Source organism: Uloborus diversus, chromosome 4 (assembly GCF_026930045.1).
Source record: "Uloborus diversus isolate 005 chromosome 4, Udiv.v.3.1, whole genome shotgun sequence".
Classification (NCBI taxonomy): domain Eukaryota; kingdom Metazoa; phylum Arthropoda; class Arachnida; order Araneae; family Uloboridae; genus Uloborus; species Uloborus diversus.
The window spans coordinates 188731746-188751976 of NC_072734.1; the positions used below are offsets into that span (position 1 = coordinate 188731746).

Sequence of the window (20231 nt, forward strand, 5' to 3'; positions counted from 1 at the left end):
GTCCCGTCAGAAACGTATAAACTGTGCTTCACTATATAATCTCTTTCTCAAATCTTTGTCTCAAATTCAAAATCATCTGAAATCCAATAGGATTTGAAATCAAACAATGGTTTTTGGAATTGTCTAGAAATATAAGATAACTCTTGTTAAAAATTGTAATTGTCCAAAAGAAATGTAATTTTCAGTAAAAAAAGTGATTATATCAATTGGGGGGGGGGGGGCAGGAGCAATAAAAATACATCAGTTGTCCAACTGATCAGAAAGTAAAACTTCGTACACACTCTTACTGATCCATTCTTTTCTAATCTCCTGCTTAAACTATGAATAGTTAAAATAGAAGTAAAACAACATTTTAATTCACTTGTTGAATGGAGTTGATCAGCAGTTTTCCATGTTCATGTCTGAGTGATTGGGCAAGAGAAAAAAGCAGCAAAGCATGGATATATTTTAGTAACATTTCAGGGGAGGGGAAAGGACAGGGCCAGATTTACACTTTTCCTGAGCTGGGGAAAATCTTGCTCTCCCATCTTTCTTCAAGCTTTTATATTGATTTTCACCCCCCCTCCCACAGAGATAGGGTGTTGCCAACCCAAAAGTTAATGCTGGGGCAAGGCCCCGGCTTGCTCCTCCTAGGTTCGTTTTAATTTGAAGAACAAATTACTATGTATCAGATTACCTTCAATATTTTCATTAAATATGGTGAAAAAATGATTTGCTGTCGGTTTTTCTGTGATTTTTTTATGTTTATAAGTTATGTATTGTATGTTTTATAACTCATAAAAATTTTATATTGTATACTCATTTAAATTTAAAAATTTATTTCAATTTAAATATTTAATTTCAGGATGCAAAGAAATTTCTGCAAGACATTATTAAAAAGTTAGTATTTTTAAATTGCTGTTAAGTACTGCTCTTTCTGCAACAAATTATTTTTACCAATGATATATGCAGAGCCTGATTACTGAATAGGCCAACTAGGCCGTGGCCTAGGGCCCCCATTTTTCAAAGGCCCAAATGGTTATTTTTTTTAAAGCCAATAGCTAAAACTTTTTGCCGGTGGTTAAAATTGAAAGGGGTTGACTGCACAAGGGCCCCGAAAAAGCATATGGCCTAGGGCCCCCTGATATCTTAATTGGGCCCTGGATATATGTGTACTCTCGCAGTAACAGAAACTGCGACTTGGGTCGTAGACTCTAGAGGAAGTCTGTAGATGACTTCTTAGGCAAGAAAACAAGTTTTTTTAAAGAAAAAAAAAAAAAAATCCTTTATTTCATCTAATGAGTTAGCATACTTTCTGTTATGTAATTGGGCACAGAGTGCATGTACTTCAGCCTTTCTTCATGTCAATTTAGATTTAACGATTAATCTAAAGTCGGTATATCTTGCGGAGTAGGTTTTGATTTTTCATTTGTGTCGCAGATTGCTGGAAAAATCTGGTACTGGGTGTACATTAGAGTATTATTTAAAGTTGTTTCATAAATAATATTTTATGAATTATATTATTTATTATTCTTATAAATTAAGTATCTGCATTTTGATGGTAAAATGCAGAGAAGTTTGATATAGAGCTTGTAGAATTAAAAAATTAATTTTAAAAAATGTTATTTGGCCTATACTAGGGGTACATCAATGTTTTACAGTGAAGGTTCACTCATGAATCAGTGAAGAACAAATATCTTAAGTATGTAATTGATGTTAACTTACATGACAAATACATATCAGTTTGAAGTCTTACATAAATTTTATTTATTTAGATTTCTATTAATCTATTTAAATATCAAGTTAAATAGTTAAATGATAAAACATTACTCATATTTCAAAAATTTATGAACAAAATTAACAAGGAACATGATACAGCTAAAAAATAACTGAAATACAGTAGTATTATCCATGTATATAAAACTGTCCGTGTTTCTTTGTTGGCAAGAAGCCCCCATAGCACCTACAGCCCTGAAACTTGGCACAAAATTCGAATGTACCCATTAGGTTTGCACCTCAAAGCCAAAATTCTAAATTTCTAGTTAGTTTTTTCTTAATTCAATGTTTTATGTGATTTTTAACCCTTTTTTGTGTTCATTTTGTCACAGACCCCTAACCAATCACACCAGGCAAATCTTTTATTATACTATAGTGTAGCAATTTTAATTTCAAATATGATGATTAAAAATATTTTGAAAATTGACCGATTTTTGAAAAAACCTTTATTTTGAGTTTTTTCCCGGGTTAACTTATCATGATGTGAAATGATTAGAAATGATCATTTTACATCAGAAAGGTAGAGGGGGGGGGGGGGGGGTAATTGTTTTTTATTCAACAGACTTCCTTTAAATTCTTAGCATTGACTTCGCTGTGCGGGTACTGCTAGTGTAACATATAAGTGGTTGAATCTATTGGTGTTCATATCAGGTTACTCATTGCTTAATCGTAATATTTATCCGTCAGTTATCTCCCTAACTTGGACATGGTGTCAAGGAGAATCTTACGTTTTCAAAGAGAAAATGTGCAATCAAACATGTTTGAATTTTCTTCGGTATTGGTTAATCTTGGGTGTGTAAGGCTGTAAAATTCTTGGACATTCTAAATTTTCTTAGACTGGATTTTAATGTTTATGAAGTCTGCTGGTGAATAAGCTGGAGTTACACATATTTTCTGGAGGTTCATCAAACAATATTTAATACAAAAGAATATTTAAAGGGGGTAATGGAAGAGGCACAGCTCCCTCATGAAATTCATTTTAAACCACTCACATTGTGAATAAGGAGTTCAATAGTTTCTAATATAAATCTTCAAAGTATACTTGTAATATTTGGCTTGGGCCGTGACGAAATATATTCCTTTATGTGTTACCGAGTCCATATATCGGCTTCCAAACAGTTGCGTTTGGTCCCTTTTTTACTCAAAATGCAAAATATTTCGAAAAGGATTTTGTAAGTGTTCTGATCTTACCTTTGTAATCTAAGATTTCATCTTGAGAAAATACCCATCTTCCTTATGTGAGGAAAAGTATAAAACTTTCTTAGACTTTTAGTATTAAAACTTCTTTAGCTGTAAAAGCAACAAAGTTGAATGCAACTACTGCATTTCATTGTAATCAGTTGATTAACGCACTTTCGTTACCCAATGATTTTTAATGTAGGTCATTGAAATGCTTTATCACAGCAACGAGAAATATGAAATTAAGCTGAAAACTCTCTAAAAATGTAGGCATTAATTGGATTTTCCTTTGTCCTCAAGCGATAATATCACCTCAGGCAGCAAATCTGGAGATTTCTTTTAATGTAACCCAAGTCTAAAGCACTGGGCTTCAAAATAATACTCAGGGTGGTCAACAATCAGCAAGGCTTTCTTCCTCAACTTTTACAGGCCAGACGACAACAAGAAATGATGTGCTATAGATATAACTCGGGGCCAAAACCAGACTTTTTTTTGGGGGGGGGGGGTTACCAAACACATTTTTCGAAACATGTATATGGTCTATCAAATTTGGTTTCATGTGTATTCTATTGATTTTTGCTACAATAAGTTATCTAAATGGAGGGAGGGGATGTTCTTACAAAACCCCATATTGCTACATAATGATTGCATTTCACACAATCTGACGACCAAACGGCACGACCTTGAGGGTCACAGATTTGGACAAAATTCTAGTTATAGGTCCATTCCCACTAGATATGAACGCAGATAAAGCGGTTTGACTGCATAGGCCCTAGTTTCTCTGCAACGAGGGTCCAAACTTGCCAGTTTGGCCCCAGAAATGCAATGAGTTTCCATTGAAATTTCAGAATTGGACACTATGTTCGATCTCCCAACACACCTTTGGCATCTTTTGTTAGTAAATTGAGTATAAGGGAGAACACGTATTTATTTACGGGCATTATCTAAGTTATTTGAAAAGTCGAAACGATCTTGTACTTTTGTGTGCCATGTGCAATAAATCAGAGCTTTTTCTCTTCTCCCTTTTTTTGCTTATCAATGTGGGATCCCTTTGATAGCAGACGATAAATATCCAGTTAAAGTAAATGTTTTTATTAGCAAACGATAAATACTGTTTACTAGCAGACAATTAAACAACCACCGTCATAGTAATCATGTACCATGACGATGGGTAATAGTATAAAACAAAAATAATAGTTTCATTTGCAAACGATAAATATCCCGTTACTATGTTATTTTGGCATTCAAATTAGTGAAATTAAAAGTAGTAGCCAATTTGAGAACCGTTTATTAAATATTAGTATTCAAAGTAATTAATTTAAAGGTAAGCATGCGAACGGCTCATACTGCAGTACAATAGTAGAAGAAGCGAAAAAAATGGTAATTTTAAAGGTAACTCCATTGCATTTCTGGGTCCAAATTATCAACTTTGGACCCCCATTGCATTCGAACTAGTACCTATGCAGTCAAACTGCTATACCTGGGCTCATATTTAGTCGGAATTGACCTATATCTATAATTTTGTCCAAATCCGTGACCCTCAAGGTCGTGCCGTTTGGTAGTGAGTTTGTACAATTTTTCAGTCATACTAATTTCATTTCACAAATAAAATTGAAATAATAATAACAATAATATTATTTTTGTCACCAATATATAAATAAATAAATAAAGGGAAGCATTTCTTTGGATGAAAAATTTCGGAGGGGATTTGAACCATATAAACCACCCCCTTGCATACGGCCCTGATGTAACTTGTTCTTTCCTTTTGTATTTTACTTCTTAATTGACTGCAATCTGTGCATTATTTTTCTAAATAACTTTGCAGTTGAAAATTGTTTTCAGTCTTGTGATCCTTATTTTTAACTTCTCAAAGCAGATACATGTCACTTAATTAAAATTTAAGAACTTTTAAATCAGACAATGAACATAAACCCCAGCAATATCAAATACACACAAATTAATATTACTGTTTGTTGGGTCTAAAATTAATTGAGCCTTTATTAATTGGGCCTAAAAGTTATTTGCCTTATCCTGTTTTTTTTTTTTTTTTTTCCTTTTTCAGTTGATTTATAAATTCTTTACCATTTTTTTTCAGTTCCTTTTGCTATCTTTCTGTTGATTTATGCTATTTGTGTTCCCTTTTCAGGGTTGATGGCTTACATGCTATATTAATAACTGATCGGGATGGTATTCCTGTTATAAAAGGTACTTGTGAATTTTTTCGTATTAAATTGCTTCCATTTCTTAATTACATTCTTAAATTATGGAAGAGTACCTTGATGATGTTCATTAACTCTAATCTTTGAGAGTATCAATCATTCTATAAACTACTTTAAAAGCAACAAATGTTCCTTTGTGTTTCATGTGGGGGGGGGGGGAGGAACATGCAATAAAGTAATTGGTAAGTAACTTTTTCCATAATGAATCTATCTGTTGGAAATACTGTTAAATATAGCAGGACTGCTAGTTTTGCTACAGATTATAGACGTACCGAGTACTCGGTACTCGGCCTACTCGGCCAATATGCCGAGTACTCGGTACTCGGCCAAATTTTGATCAGATACTCGGCCAATACCGAGTAGTTGCAAAAAATTGAATATATTAAAATTAACAAAAAAGCTCAAGCATATATAATTTTCTGCAACCATTTACAATTCAAATTTAAATTTTGAGAATAATGAAGTTTGAAATACTTCAATGGAATAAATCTTGGTTCGAATGTCTCGAAAGTTAATAAAACTTTTTTGTTAAAAATTGTGCAAATATGGAATTTTTGCTACAAACTAAAATTAGTTATAAGATATATATAAAAATACCTTAGCTTTAAAAATAAAAGGAAATAAAACAACGTTAGAAGCACAGTGCTGGATCACTGCAGACACGTGTTTTGGCGTTACGAGGAATTTCTTTTTCAATGCACAAAATGTGATCTCGTTGATTTAAAGGCATCCGGCAAAAGTCGAATTTTTTGTCGTATGCCTTTACATTCTTTAGTTCACATGTTATGCACTGAAAAGACGATCCTTGTAACACAGAAAAACGTGTCTGCAGTGTTCCTGCACATTGATTTTTTTGCTTTTAAAAATTATTTATGTTTAGCGAACTAGACCTATAATGAATAAATTTGTATAATTTGTTTTAATTCCAACTTGATAAGTCATACCTTTTATTTATTCATTTTTAATTTAAAAAATATTATTTTTGCAAAATTTTGTAGTTAAATTTCAGCAGGAATTTAGTTTAAAAACTATTATATGGACAAGGAGGTCTATACTACTATTGCAATAAGTTCAAAATTCATCGGTGTGTGTCGGTGGTCCTTCTTTCAACATAATTGGTACTGGGAAACTCGGCCGAGTAGTGAAAGGCCGAGTTACTCGGTAACTCGGTACTCGGCCGAGTAGTAAAAGGCCGAGTACTCGGTACTCGGCTACTCGGCCAAAGTGCTACTCGGTACATCTCTACTACAGATCAAAATACATTTTGAATTTTGTTTTTAAGTGCGGAGCCATTGTTTTGAAGTAGAGGAACGTTTCATGAATAAGTGGATATCAGATGGAAAATTTTCCTTTTCATCAACTACTATGCATTATCTTTATCTTTACTAATAATAAAGCAGTAAGTCTCTCTGTCCGGAGGATGTCTGGAGGATGTCTGTAGGATGTCTGTAGGATGTCCGTAGGATGTCTGTGACGCGCATAGCGCTTAAACCGTTCGGCCGATTTTCATGAAATTTGGCACAAAGTTAGTATGTAGCATGGGGGTGTGCACCTCGAAGCGATTTTTCGAAAATTCGATGTGGTTCTTTTTTTATTCCAATTTTAAGAAAAAAACTATCATAAATTACGAAATCATCCTAACGTGGAACCGTAACATGGGCACAAGCCAATTGGCGAGATACGAAATTATCATAACGTGGAACTGTAACGTCGGTACAAGCCAATTGGCGAGAAAATTCACCATACATTATTTGTAAATATACAGGCGAACCAAAAGACCTTTAATCTTTCCATTACGGGCGAAGCCGTGCGGGTGCCACTAGTTGCTTATAAAAATGAATGGATTTTTGCATTATAATTAGATAAAAGCTTTCTTTCTCTTTCTTTCTCAAAAACAAATAAAAAACATTAATAAGTAAAAAAACCTTAAAACAACAATAATAATAAACCTTACTCTTTTGATAATTTAATTGGATTAAAACATATTTTTACGAAGTCATTTTTGAGCTTATTTTATTTTGTTTTCGAACTTTGACTATTAAAATGATGAGCTTCTCAGCTATTTCTTATAAAAACATCAAGCTATTTGTTAGTTTAGAGAAACATTTGAGACACTAAAGAGCTCAAAAACACTATGCAAAAATAATAAATACCAATACGAATTTCCGATATGTTTCTAGATTATAAAGAAGCTTTTTTTTTTTTTCAATGCGAAAGAGATAAACTTACGAATGTCTTGGATGAAATTGTACGGATGTAGCAACAAGATAACAACAGAATCAAATTCTTCAAATGCCTTTTTATCTACTTGCTTTTTTTTACATTAAAAGATGCATTCTTTGTAACCTTGAATCATGTCTGCTACTTTTATTCCTATTTGCATGTTCACTTTCTTTAGATTTTTTGAACATATCACAGAAAGGTAAATATTTTAATTTTTTTGAGAAGCTAATTATGTGATATGAGAGTCATTCCATTGTAAAAAGACAGTTTTTTAAACAAACTTGTCCAAATTGAAACTTTACAAATGTATTTACAAAATATTTCATGTATCATTGTACAGTCAACTCCCGATTATCGTCGGTCGGATTATCCACGGCTCGGATTATCCGCGAGTTCTTTCACATTTCTTTTTTTTTTTTAAACTTATGATTGTGTTGTTGTTCACCTTTAAATTTTACATATATTTTTTATGTTCAATGTTAGTCGATGCAATGCAGCAATGTTCAGGGCAGGATTTAAGGGAGGGCAGGTGGGGCTACTGCCCCGGGGCCTCCACAACAAAGGGGCTCCCCCACAATAAAATTTTTACAAAATAACTTTCACATTTCCAAAATATCGGATATATATATCCTTCCTTGCCTCAGGGCCTCCACACTTCCAAATCTGACCCTGGCAATGTTTCTTGTTGTAATCAGTGGTGTTCCCATAGGGTATACTCCATATATGCCGTATACTCTCAAGCCTCATAAATTTTTATATTATGACATACCATATATATGATTACATACACAAATTGTACTTAATCGTTTGCTGGAAGTATACCCTCAGAAAAATTGATGGGAGCATCACTGGTTATAATTAAAATGATTGTGTGAGTGTCCTTAATATTTTTTATCTATTGCATGCACTAAGTATTGTTTTTTGCCCATCATTCGGATTATCCGCGTTTTTTTGCTTATCCGCGGTTACCGTGCCACCCTATTCCGCGGATAATCGGGAGTTTACTGTATTGTTTACTGTTCATACAGTGGCTCCCAAAAGTCTTTGTACACCTTCGACTTTCAACGAAATAGGCCCAAATCCATTGGTTAGAATAAATATTCCGAAATAGGTATTTAATTATAAGATCTATGGTCTATTTTTAGCAAAACTACATGAAAAGTTTTAAAAAAATATTAAAACTTAATTTTTTAAAAACCAAAAACCAAAAAGTGCCGGAAATTTTATCTCACAAAAGTCTTCGTACACTTTATAAAATGTCTATATATTATTGAATAATCTAACTTTTGATTAAGTTATTAATTAGTAGAATATCATACAGCATTCATAACACCTTTTAAACGTCTGGGAATAAATTTCATTCTTTTTCTTTCTTTTTTTTTTGCGTAATTTCTGAGTAAGTGTTCAACCACACTTCGAGTCTTACTATTTCTAGCTCTATTTTCGTTTTGAAGCCCTATTTTCGTAATCTAGCCCCCAGATATCTATAAATACGTTACATTAAGTTAAAATCTGGAGATTGAGGGGGTATTTTCAAAATTTTAGGACAATTTTCGAGGCACTAGACGCAAACGTTGAAAATCGTGTGCTTCTTATCGTTATTTTGATAGAAAACAAAGTTGTTCCCAATAATCAAATTTTTGGCTAAGAGTTCAAAATTGGTTTTTAAAATATTTATAGGAACAGCATGATTCATTATTTCATCCAAAAACTCCAAACTACCAAGTCCTGATGCTGAAATGCACCCTCACTCTAGAACACCTCCACGGTCCTGATTAACTGATCCAAATAAGTTCTTAAGATTAAGTGCCTAATTTTTTCTTCTACTTACAGTTATACAACAATTTAACCAAAAATGTTGAATTAATTTTTATCTGTAAGTAAGACGTAATTCTAAAACGTTTTGAGATTATTTATCATTGGTTTTGCGACGAAAAGCGTAAGCTTTCTGTTTTTCGCACGATCAAGAAAATTTCTGCTGGAAGAGGTCTCATTTAACCCAGCTAATCAGATAACTTGACGAGCAATTTTAGGTGAAAATTAAATGTAAAATGTTTCATTTAACTCTGCAGAAACTTTTACATCACTCAAATGTGTATTTTTCATAATTCTTTTAACTTTAAATCTCCGATTACGTTTTGTCAACTTTGCCGGTTGACCTTTTCTTACCTTGTTTTCGGTCCGATTTCTTACTTTAAAGCATTTTATCAAGCACTTTCATATACAAACAAATAAATTAACTACATTAGAGACATTTCAAACCAATTTACCGCTACTGTGGGAAAAAAATTCAAATTTTGAATGGTGTTTGCGGTTTGTTACGAATACCAGCCATTTTATAGTAATAAGCACAATATTAAGGAATAAATAAACAAAAAATTAAAGCCAAATGACTTATAAGGGTCAACACACTGCAAAAATATTAATAAAACGGCATATGATAATTTTAAACATGAATTTATTTGAAAATATTTGAGTGTACGATGACTTTGGTGGCGTGTTTTTTCTCTGTCTCTTCGTTTTCTGACCCATTTCAAAAAGAAAATCCGTCAGTATTTTGAAAAGAACCAATGGGATGTATTTAGAATGACTTAGGAATGATGTGAAAAAATATTGGACTTCATATTCGAATTCAGTTCCGAGTTATTTTGGTTTTACTAAAAAATTTCAAAGTGTACGAACACTTTTGGGAGCCACTGTACATTGTTTTCATGAATTTAAGATTCTTGTGAACCCGAGCTTGTTTGTGTTTCAGTCAATACTGCGGATACTCCAGAAGTCGTCTCGAAAGCCGGATTTTTAGCATCGCTAAGCTTAGCTGTTGAACAAGCTGGAAAGCTAGGGAGTGGTAGAAATAAAAGAATCATTTGTATGTTTAGTAGCTTTCAGGTAAGAATGCGATTTCAAAATGAATGAATTCTGAAACAGTCTGATGACAAGAAGTAACAAATAAATACCCTTGTATTTTGACTTAACAGGCTTCGCACTGTTTACCAATCTGAGAAATAATCAGTAGCAAAAAAAAAAAAAACACATGAAACTAAAAAGTTGCTTATGCATGCAGTGCATAGAAAATTTAATAAATCTACTTTCTGTGTGAAAAAAAAAAAATACAAGGTTTGTTTCAAGTAGAAATGATAAATTTCTTTTTTAAAACTGAGAATTTTTCTGAAAATAGAATTTTTTGATACTTTTTCGTGAATGTGCTTTAAAAAACACCTATTTTTGTGAGCTGTTATTTTTGTAAAAATGATATTAATGATTTTACGAGCCAAAAATTTTGCGAATTTTATATGAGAAGTATGAAATTGGATTATATAAATAAAGTTGAAACCTTTCGCAAGGCTCTTTTGCGATCATGACAGGCTGGTAAAAATTAAAGCCTTGGAAAAGTAAGTGCTTTTACAGTAGGCTACTGATTTGTTATTAAAAATTGTCAGCTGTGATGTTTTGAAAAAGTGAAAATTGACATTGATATACAACAAGAAATTTTGTTATTGGGTGATCTTTTTGTGGTTATTTAACTGTGAGTACATAAAACCAGACACATAAATAAATAGTTGACTTTTAATGCTTTAAAGTATTAGTACAGAGAAAAGTATTCGAAATAATTTAATTTGGATAAGTTAAAGTTTTCTATTTTTGTTATAGAGTCTTGGGTATTTAAATAAAAATACAATTTTCAAAATTATATTAAACTGAAAAATGTTAGAGTAACACATTTTTAAAAAAAATACTGATAAAGTGAAATTAAGCAAAAAACGTATTAAGTTTAAATAAGAGGTTCAGTGGTGACCAATTGAATGTGAGTTGAATAAGCTTCAAATTTTCCCATTGTGTTTCATCAATATACATATGCACAAAATTTTTAACTTTTAAAATTACCTTCACATGGCAAGTTTAGTTTGGTAGAAAAACTATCAGAAAAATGAAACTTTTTAAAAAGACGTTACAACTAACTCAAAAATTTAACTTTTCTTCATTGCGATTGCAAGTTTATTTGTTTAATTTTAAAATGTCTTGTAAGGAACTTCAAGCTATTTTAAGGCCACACATTTTTTACAAATATCAATCCAAATCATGTGCTTATAATTATAACTTTATTGTGTTAAAGAAATTTGCTGTTTAAATATGTTACCTGTGTTAATTTTTTGTTTTAATTTTTCAGGTTGTTCTGTTCAACAAAAGTCCTCTAATGATTACTCTAATTGCAACTTCAAAAGCAAATACAGGTAAATAATAAACTTCTGATTAAAAAAAAGAAGCCATTTGATTTACTATTATTTACACATTTAGAATATTTATCTCTGGCAGAGTCTTAGTGCATCATGAGGTTGGTCAAGAGAAAGTAGAACTAGTAAATAACTTGTATGCACACAAAAGCAAAGAATTTCCTTTGTGGGAATTGGTATTGAAAATATGTTCTGAGAAAAAAAAATAGTATTTTAATACTAGTGTTTCGTTCTTAGAGAACTAATTAGTTTATATACTACCTTTATTGATCTTACACCTCAAATTTTTTATCTAAACTAGTATCAACATTTCTTTTATTGCTTTTTGATCCTCACCATGAAGCCATACGTTGTGTTGTAATGAAACAAGCTGATGTGTGCATCACATGACTTCCTTTTACTCCAATTTAATGTTATTTCCCCATCATTGGCAATTTTAATGTGATTCAATAGTTTACTCTCTAAATATCACCAACAGTGGCCAAATTGAAACCAGATTTTAAAAAAAATAAAAATAAAAAAATCGCCAAATTTGTCGCCAAGTTGGTGACAAAATTTGGCGACCAAAAGACTGGTGATATATCGCCAAGTGTCCGCCAAATAATAACACCACTTGAGTTTGCATCGAAATTAACAATGATTTCCCCCCAAAAAAGGGGCAAAATACCCCTTTAGAAACACCTGAATGCAACCAAAAGGGGAGGTGCATAACTAGATCCCTTTAGCAGCCTACATACCAAATTTCAACTTTCTAGGACATACCGTTCTTGAGTTATGCGACATACATAAGCACATACGCACGTCACGAGAAAACTCGTAATTAACTCGGGGGTAATCAAAATGAATATTTCGGGTGTCTGTACGTTCCTAGGCATATATCCACGTGTGGTCGGGTTGAAAATAAAACTCAGCATTCATTCGGAGGTGAGCCAAATGGAAATTAAGGCCGATTTTTGAGTGAATTTTTTCGCGAATACAATACTTCCTTTTTTGTAAAAGGAAGCAAAAAGAAATTGATGTAAGTAGCAATCAAAAGACACTGGGGAAACATGTTTTTGGCGCTTAAATCACCTACCCGTGTCCCTTACTCCCTTATGAGGATATAAGTTCTTAATATCTGATCGTATCCTCATGTATATAATAGCCAATTCACTGATCGAGTAACGCTGACACACCGACAATGAAACTCGTGCAATAGCATGATAATTTAATATTATTTTCTGGCAATGTTTGACATGCAGGGAATGCTTTATTTTTACAAAGCTAAACTGGATCCGGTAGCTTAACTGTTTTATTGGTAAAACTCATTTAGGAGATTGAAGAAAAGAAAAACTGGTCAACAATGAACGCTACCTACTGGAGTTAAGTGTTCATCCACTGGAGTGAGGGTTAAAATTTCAAGTATCAAACTATCCTCAAACAGGCAATTGCTTGGTTCAAATGTAGAAGCAATTTTCACCCGTAATACCTTAACGGGCGATTTTCTAGCTTAAAAAATAATCACCAAATTTAGCTGGAAATGGACTCATAAACAGTTGCTGTAGCTTTGTTGAAAATTTAAAAATGATGTTGATCTGATCACTGTTCCCAGAAACTTCTATTTCTTACTAAGTGTGGGACTTTTCATAAAATGTTGCTTGACTTTGACTTAATATTTCAACACCAGGTGGACAAAGGCTGATTTATGTGTCATAGAGAATTTTTCACTATACCCTTTCATCTACTGCTTATTGCATTTGAAAAATTTACTACACTTCCTATGGTTCCCTGGTCAAAGCTGACAGTTTTTCCGATTTGTTCTGTGTAAAATTCTAATAAAGTCTCTACATTATTACATTCTGTCTTAGTTTCATATAAGAATACGCTCTCATGAACCCCATGAGTTCAAAGTGGTATAGTTTTTGTTCTAGTGTTTTGGTCCTAGACTATAGTTGGGGCAAATCTAACTCCACGGTCTTCACAATCTTCAAGGTCAGATTTGATCGAACTATAAATTGAATACTTCATTGATTGGTTTTTGACTCTCAAAGCCGGCAATTTCTCAGGAATTAACACTGAAAAATTCTTGAGGAAATTTCTTTCTCAGGACTAACTATAGAGTTTTGAATCCTGTCTTCTAGAAACCAAATCCTCTCGGCGCAAAATAAGTTCTTCCTGGGCTTTATTTTGTATAGTAGCTCAGCCTCCATACTTTTGTTTTCAGTATGTTTCATTCTTTTTGCATGTGCATGTGAGTTCAGGAAAATGTTGGAACTTATTGCATTAAAAAAAAAAAAAAAAACTTTTAAAAAACCTGTGTTTTAAAATAGTTTTAGCTGTGGAAATATGTACTGCAAAAGCATCATGCTTTAATTTGACATTGTAATTGGCAGTTACAATCAAATCTCGTTACAAGGAATACCGACACAACAAAATATCCGTTACGACAAACAAAACATTTTGTCCCGTTTTAAAACGCATTAAGATAATATATAAAAAATCTTGTTTGAACAAAGCGGTTTTTTTCCCAAAAATTCATTTCGACGAAATGTTTTTCTCAACATAGTTTGAATATTTTATACTTATTGCTGTTTTCAGAAACTGAAAACAGCTTTCACAAACTGTAACGGTATAACTGTAATTACTAAACAGCCATTGAATTTGGAAATCTGCTCATACTGAAGCATAAGTTGATGGGTGACAACAAAAGCCAGTGTCTAGTTATGAGCAGTTGATTTCTGAGCACAAAACATAATGTGCTCTGCAAATTCGCAAGGGGGCAGCAAGTTTTCATTTTTTCTTGTGGTCAGTAAAGTGACATTCATAAATTAGAATATTTTATAATGTTCTCTGGGACTAAATATCTCGTACTAAAGAAAATAGCAACACTTTTTGTGATAACGACCAATGTTTTTTATCAGATTAAATAATGAGTGTAGTTATAATTTAGATTGTTAGTAATGGTAAATGTTGCAGATTCAATTATATTAGAGCAGATTTGCAAAATTAACACTTATAAAAACAATGAAGACTATTCCGTTACAACGAATATTCTGTTACAACTAAATATTTTATGGGTCCCTTGGAGTTCATTGCAATGGGATTTCACTGTATTTGAAACGAATTAATTATTAATTAACATTATTCAGAAATAAATTTATAATTCTTGTTTAATAATGTTTTATTTTTTTCTATTGCAGGATTTTTACTTAACATTGAATCTGAACTAAGTAGTTTTATTGAAGATTTACAAAGAGCAATTGAAGATAATCAAAGTTTGATCTGAGGTATATGAAAACATTTTTTTTTTATGTTGTTAGAAGTACATAATGAATGTGTAATAATGTATTGGACTGCTGTATTTTTTACCTATTAGTTTTTTTTTCTGTAGAAGTTTAAAGTTTTAGTTTTTTGTTATTTAAGTTGGCTTTCCCAAAGTGGGGGATTGAAATTTTTTTGAGATGCCATGTAGAGAACTTGAAAGGGATCACAAAGAGCCCAAGACAGAATTTGTAGTTGTCCTGATATTCCTGATAAAAAATAATTTGTCTTGAGTTTTAGCTTTTTGTCCTGATGTTCATGATAAAAAAAATTAAATTAAATTAAAAAATGAGGCAGTGAGAAGCAAAGGGATGTAAGTGGACATTTTTAAGTTTTGAGTAAAATGACATAATGATAAGGTCCTAGGTAGACTTTCATCAAAATTTTTTTCTAAATCATGCGGTGAAACAGAACATACCAGAGCTGTTAGTACTAACTCTTGCTGCAAGACAGAGGAGAGGTTCACCTACCATTTGTACTGGTTATCTCCAAATTTTTAGTTTTGCCACTTACATCCCTTTGCTTCTCACTGCCTCGTATGCATTTTTTCTTTGTCAACTAAAACACATTAGTGCCAATTTTGCATCACAAATAACTCTTTTACCTAAAAAGCAATTACTTCTCTCAGAATTTGTTCCATGCAAGAACCAGTTTTTAATTCTGATGAAGTGCATTCATGTGGCTCGGAGAAAAAAATCTAAAATGGTCTGTTTTGCTATTGAATCATTCATTTCAAAAACCAGCCAAGCGACACTCTAAAATTTCAAAAAAGCGTTTTTACCTTCATATAATTTTTTTTCTATAACGATTGCAATTCTTTAAACTAAAAGGGATACATAGTTGGGTATATTTCTTTCAATAAGCAAAGTTGTAATCATTGAATAATTTAGTTGGTGATACAAATGTTTTTTCTTGAAATTAGCAATTTTTTCATTAGGCTGTTTTTTTAAATGCACTATTAAATTGTTGATTAGTTTTTTAAATAACTTGCAGCATCTGGCTGGCATTATCCCCCAACCTGTTTTCTCCCCACATTACCAATGTGAAATGTAATACGTGATTTTTAGGTTTTCGGGAGCAGAAATCGAAGCTATTCATAGAAATCACTTTTTAGTAAACTAAACACGTTCTCCGCTGGTAATGACCTTCTAACTAATGCTCCAATCATCCTCATTTTGAAAAGAAATTTAATTTGTGATGTAGAACAATTTTTAGGAATTCTTAAACTAAAGCTGTATCACTTAAATTGAATTTCAACAATGTCTGTAATACGCATGTGTAAAATCTTTTTTTTTTTGGCAATGGAGGGGGAGGGGGAAGTTGAGAATGAAAGTACATTCTAATGTGCAGGCAGTGTTTGACCACAAGATAGAAGTAGCTGTAAGCAGTTCACATGCTGTTGCTCCATTTTCATACTGCTCTCTTTTTGTTCGCTGCTGCCCAGTTCTCACAAACAAAATTTATGTACATCCAGGGTTCGTACGCTCCTTCAAAACTCCTCCAATATTCCTTCATTTAGGAAATTTTTTTGAAGGGCCCTTCAAACTCCTTCATGTTTTAATTCCTTCAAAACTCCTTCTTTTTTAGTTCAAGGCTACATAATCCTCCTCTATGACTCCAACTTAAAATCCTTCAATCGACAACTTTTTCTTAACTTTGTCACAAGGGCGAAGGTACAAAGGTCGATTTTAATGTAGTAATTAATTTTTTTCATAAACACGTGATTTACAAATTGATCGTAGAAGTCATAAAAGTTGAAGGTGAAAATATTATTAGGTGACTAAGATATTTCATAAGTGAAGTAAAACATGCTTAAATGGTGCTTGGTTATTTTTTAAAGTTTTATGATTATTGCTTTTTCCTTCACCACACTATCAGCAGCAAAAGTCAGTTTGTCTAATTATTATTAAATATTCCAAAATACATAAGTAGATATACTATATTAAGTAATTGTGTTAAAAAACAATGGTTTATTAAGTTGTAGTTATGATATTGTAAAAAGGGCTGGTCATCCACTAGTGATGTCATGCCTTGAGGGAGAGACGGGTTCATGAAATTGTGTCAAGGGGAAGATAGATGGTGACAAAAATTGACATCTCACAGTTATTATAATAATATGTTTATTGAAAATATAGCATATGACGAGGAGGAGTAAGGTGAAGTGTTACACTTTGTGACAAAGAATTTAGATGTTCTGCCTTTCTTCCCTGGTATAAGTTTTCAGGTTGCTAAGATTCTGAAGCGATTCCAATTCCAAGTGGTATTTTCTCCTATTAATAAACTTTCTTTCTCTTCTCTTAAAGATCCTATTCATCCTCTTAATTGTTGTGGGATCTATAAAATTGTTTGCAATTGCGGACTCGGATACATCGGACAGTCCCGCCGTTCTTTGAAATTTCGGTTAAAAGAACATCAAAACTATGTGAGGAAACAACAGCTGAATAAATCCAGTAGTGCCCAACACTGTTGGGAATCAAATCATTCTTTTGATTTTAACTCTTATCAAATTATCCAAAAATGCCCCAATTCGTTGGATCTTGATTTTTGGGAATCTTTCCACATCCTGAGGAACCGTTCTAATTTAGTCAATGATCTTACTGCAATTCCCTATTTTTCTTCTGTGTGGACTCCTTTGTTAAAATTGGTTTAGTTTTTATATTATTTTTTATGTAAACGTCGTACATTTCTTACTTTTATTTTTTTCATTTTTTGCTTTCTTATTTCGTTTTGTGATTAACTAATTCCAATATGTTTATCCTTCACTTTGTTCTTAAATGCATTTCTCCATTTGATACATTGCTTTCATACATAGTTTTTCCTGCTGGTAAATTTATTGCTAATTTATTCAGAGTGGTTTCATTTTTGGACTTTTTGCATTGTTTATGGGTTTTCTTGGAAAATTTATTACTTAACGGTTTTTTCCCTGATGGAGTTATATAATAAATTTTGCCTCCAGGTGTCATTTTATCTTTTTGTTTTGTTTAATTTCTAGTTTTTGATATTTATACTATCTCCTGTTGCACCGTGTTGCTTTTCTCGGATGACTTTTCATCCAGAAGCTCGCATTTCTTTGCATTGAAAAAGGTGTTCCTTGTAACACCGAAACACGTGTCTGCAATATTTTGCAATATTTGTGCTTTCTGACGTTGGATTACTGATTTTTTGAATATCCATACATGTTTCAACTTCGAAATTTGCCGCCCTGGGCACAATATAAAATTTGAAATTCATGTTATAGGTTTTCATTTTGCTTCAAAAAATAAATAAATAAATAAATAAATAAATAAAAATGCCTTAAATCTATCTTGTTGTCATTTGGCAGCACAGGAGTGTGCGTATATAAAAATTTATTTTGCAAGGGACCTAAGCCAAATAGTATGAGAAATTTGGAAATTTAAGCCTCTTTGCCACTCCTGCCCCCTCCCTTTAAATATGCCCTTGTGGCAGCATACTCAATTTAGTCTTTAATAAGAACAAATTGAATTATGTTCTTGTTCCCAATAGCCAAGAAAATATTCACTGAAGATGCGATTAATTCAGTCTTAAACCTGTTAATGCACCAATCTTGTGTAAGGGGGAAAAAAAAGCCTTCACAAATGTTTTTTTTAAAAAATAGTTTAGTGCACTTGAGAATGCCTACTTTTTTTCATTCTATGACGATGTACTACTTAAATAAGGCATTTTTACAATTTTTATCAATATTTTGGGACAATTGATGCTGAATTATTTGTTTCTTCAGTTAAATACAAGTAGTTGTTTATCCATAAACCATACCTAAACTAAACTAAGATTTTTAAAAGTATTTTTCTCATTATTTGAACAAAAGGTTAAAGCCAAAGAACGTTATTTTAAAGTACTTCCAAAATGCCGTGCGTTTAAGGCTTGTACACATTTTAACAGAAAAAGTACTATATCTTGAAATTTTCTATTAAAGCTTTGTTTTAAAAGCTTAGTTAAAAATTTTCGTAAAATAAGTTTTTTCAGCTTCAGAATTTTTTCCCACTTTGTTGAAGCATTTAAAATTATAAAAATTATCATGGAGATTTGTATTAACAAGAACTTTTGTTTCTTTTTCAGTTCTGTTACATTTTGATGGCTGAATGGTTTTGGCCATGATAATTGATTTTGTACATACCTATTTATCTTTGTTATGTGTAGTAAAATAAAGTATTTTGATTCTGTATTTTGTTTTGTTTTTTCACTTTTTTTTGTTCTTGATTGCAATTATAAAGTTAATTGTTGAAAGCAATTAACTTTAAACAATTAACAAATAAGCTCAACAAATTAATTTTAAGGCTCAATTTTAATTTATTTTAAGCAAGCAAAGAATTGCAGATGGGGACAATACTGAACTAGAGACATGTCCCTGGTGTCTTTGGGTTCCATTAATAAACCTGCAGTTTTTTATTAATTTATGTACAGTCAAGTTGGCTTAAAGAAATAGCCAATTTGCCAAGAAAAAGTATCCTAATAAGTGGAATATTCCATTATCCAAGATAAAAGTGACCAGTTACAACAATTGGTACATTGAAAGGTTATTACATTAAGCGGATATTCTTTTAACTGATATTCCAATAAGCGAGCTTGACTGTATTAATTTTTTGTTGTCACAGAAGGCTAAAATTTTTTGTGCCTTCATCATGGTTGGGTGAAAAATACCCAATATTTTTAAAGAAAAAAAAAACTCTGCCCAGAGCCCTTCAATTCAAAGTTAGCATGCACTTGTAGTTTTTAAGTTTTTTTAAATTTTAATATTTTTTCTGGCATTTCATGGTGCCTATTTGGATTTCATAATTACAGTAGAACCTCTTTAATTAGGACTAGTAATTGCAATACCGAATACGGGTATTTCGTGCAATTTCGTAATACCAGTATTTGCTCAGGTAAAATATATTTTAGGTATCAGCTGAAAATATTAAATAGTTTCAATTAAGGAATTTTCAATTTATCTTATTAAATATCTGCTTACACTGCTGTGCTAAGTGCAAAAGTCGTATCTGCAGCTGAGGTCAAACCGAAAAACTGCTATTTAAAGTTTTACGCCTCCATGTATTTGATCCAGATTTCACTTTTTTAGATTTTTTTAAAAAATAGTTTCAATTCACAAATGACAATAAAACATTGCATAGGGGTAAAACATGTTATAAAGAACCACCTCGTAACAATAACTCAATTTTGACAAAAAGTGTAGATACCACTTTTGTGCTTAGCACGGCAGTACATTTTAAATGTACATTTCTTTTTCCATGATACAAAACCAAAATCAATCTGTTAATGTAAAAATTTGGCTTAAAAAGTGCGAACTAATAAAATATCATCAAAC

The 20231-nt window shown here is 32.0% G+C and overlaps 1 protein-coding gene across 1 annotated transcript in view; it reads left to right on the forward strand.

The window, feature by feature from the left end:
• The window catches only part of LOC129221058 (ragulator complex protein LAMTOR3-A-like), a 20877-nt gene extending 1786 nt beyond the window's left edge, over nucleotides 1-19091 (forward strand). The window contains exons 2-7 of the mRNA XM_054855496.1: nucleotides 845-879; nucleotides 5081-5139; nucleotides 10132-10265; nucleotides 11545-11608; nucleotides 14788-14874; nucleotides 18986-19091. Of these exons, the coding sequence (XP_054711471.1) occupies nucleotides 845-879; nucleotides 5081-5139; nucleotides 10132-10265; nucleotides 11545-11608; nucleotides 14788-14873 (378 nt within the window). The 3' untranslated portion in view covers nucleotide 14874; nucleotides 18986-19091. The remainder of the gene's footprint in view (nucleotides 1-844; nucleotides 880-5080; nucleotides 5140-10131; nucleotides 10266-11544; nucleotides 11609-14787; nucleotides 14875-18985) is intronic.
• Nucleotides 19092-20231: the final 1140 nt, after the last annotated feature.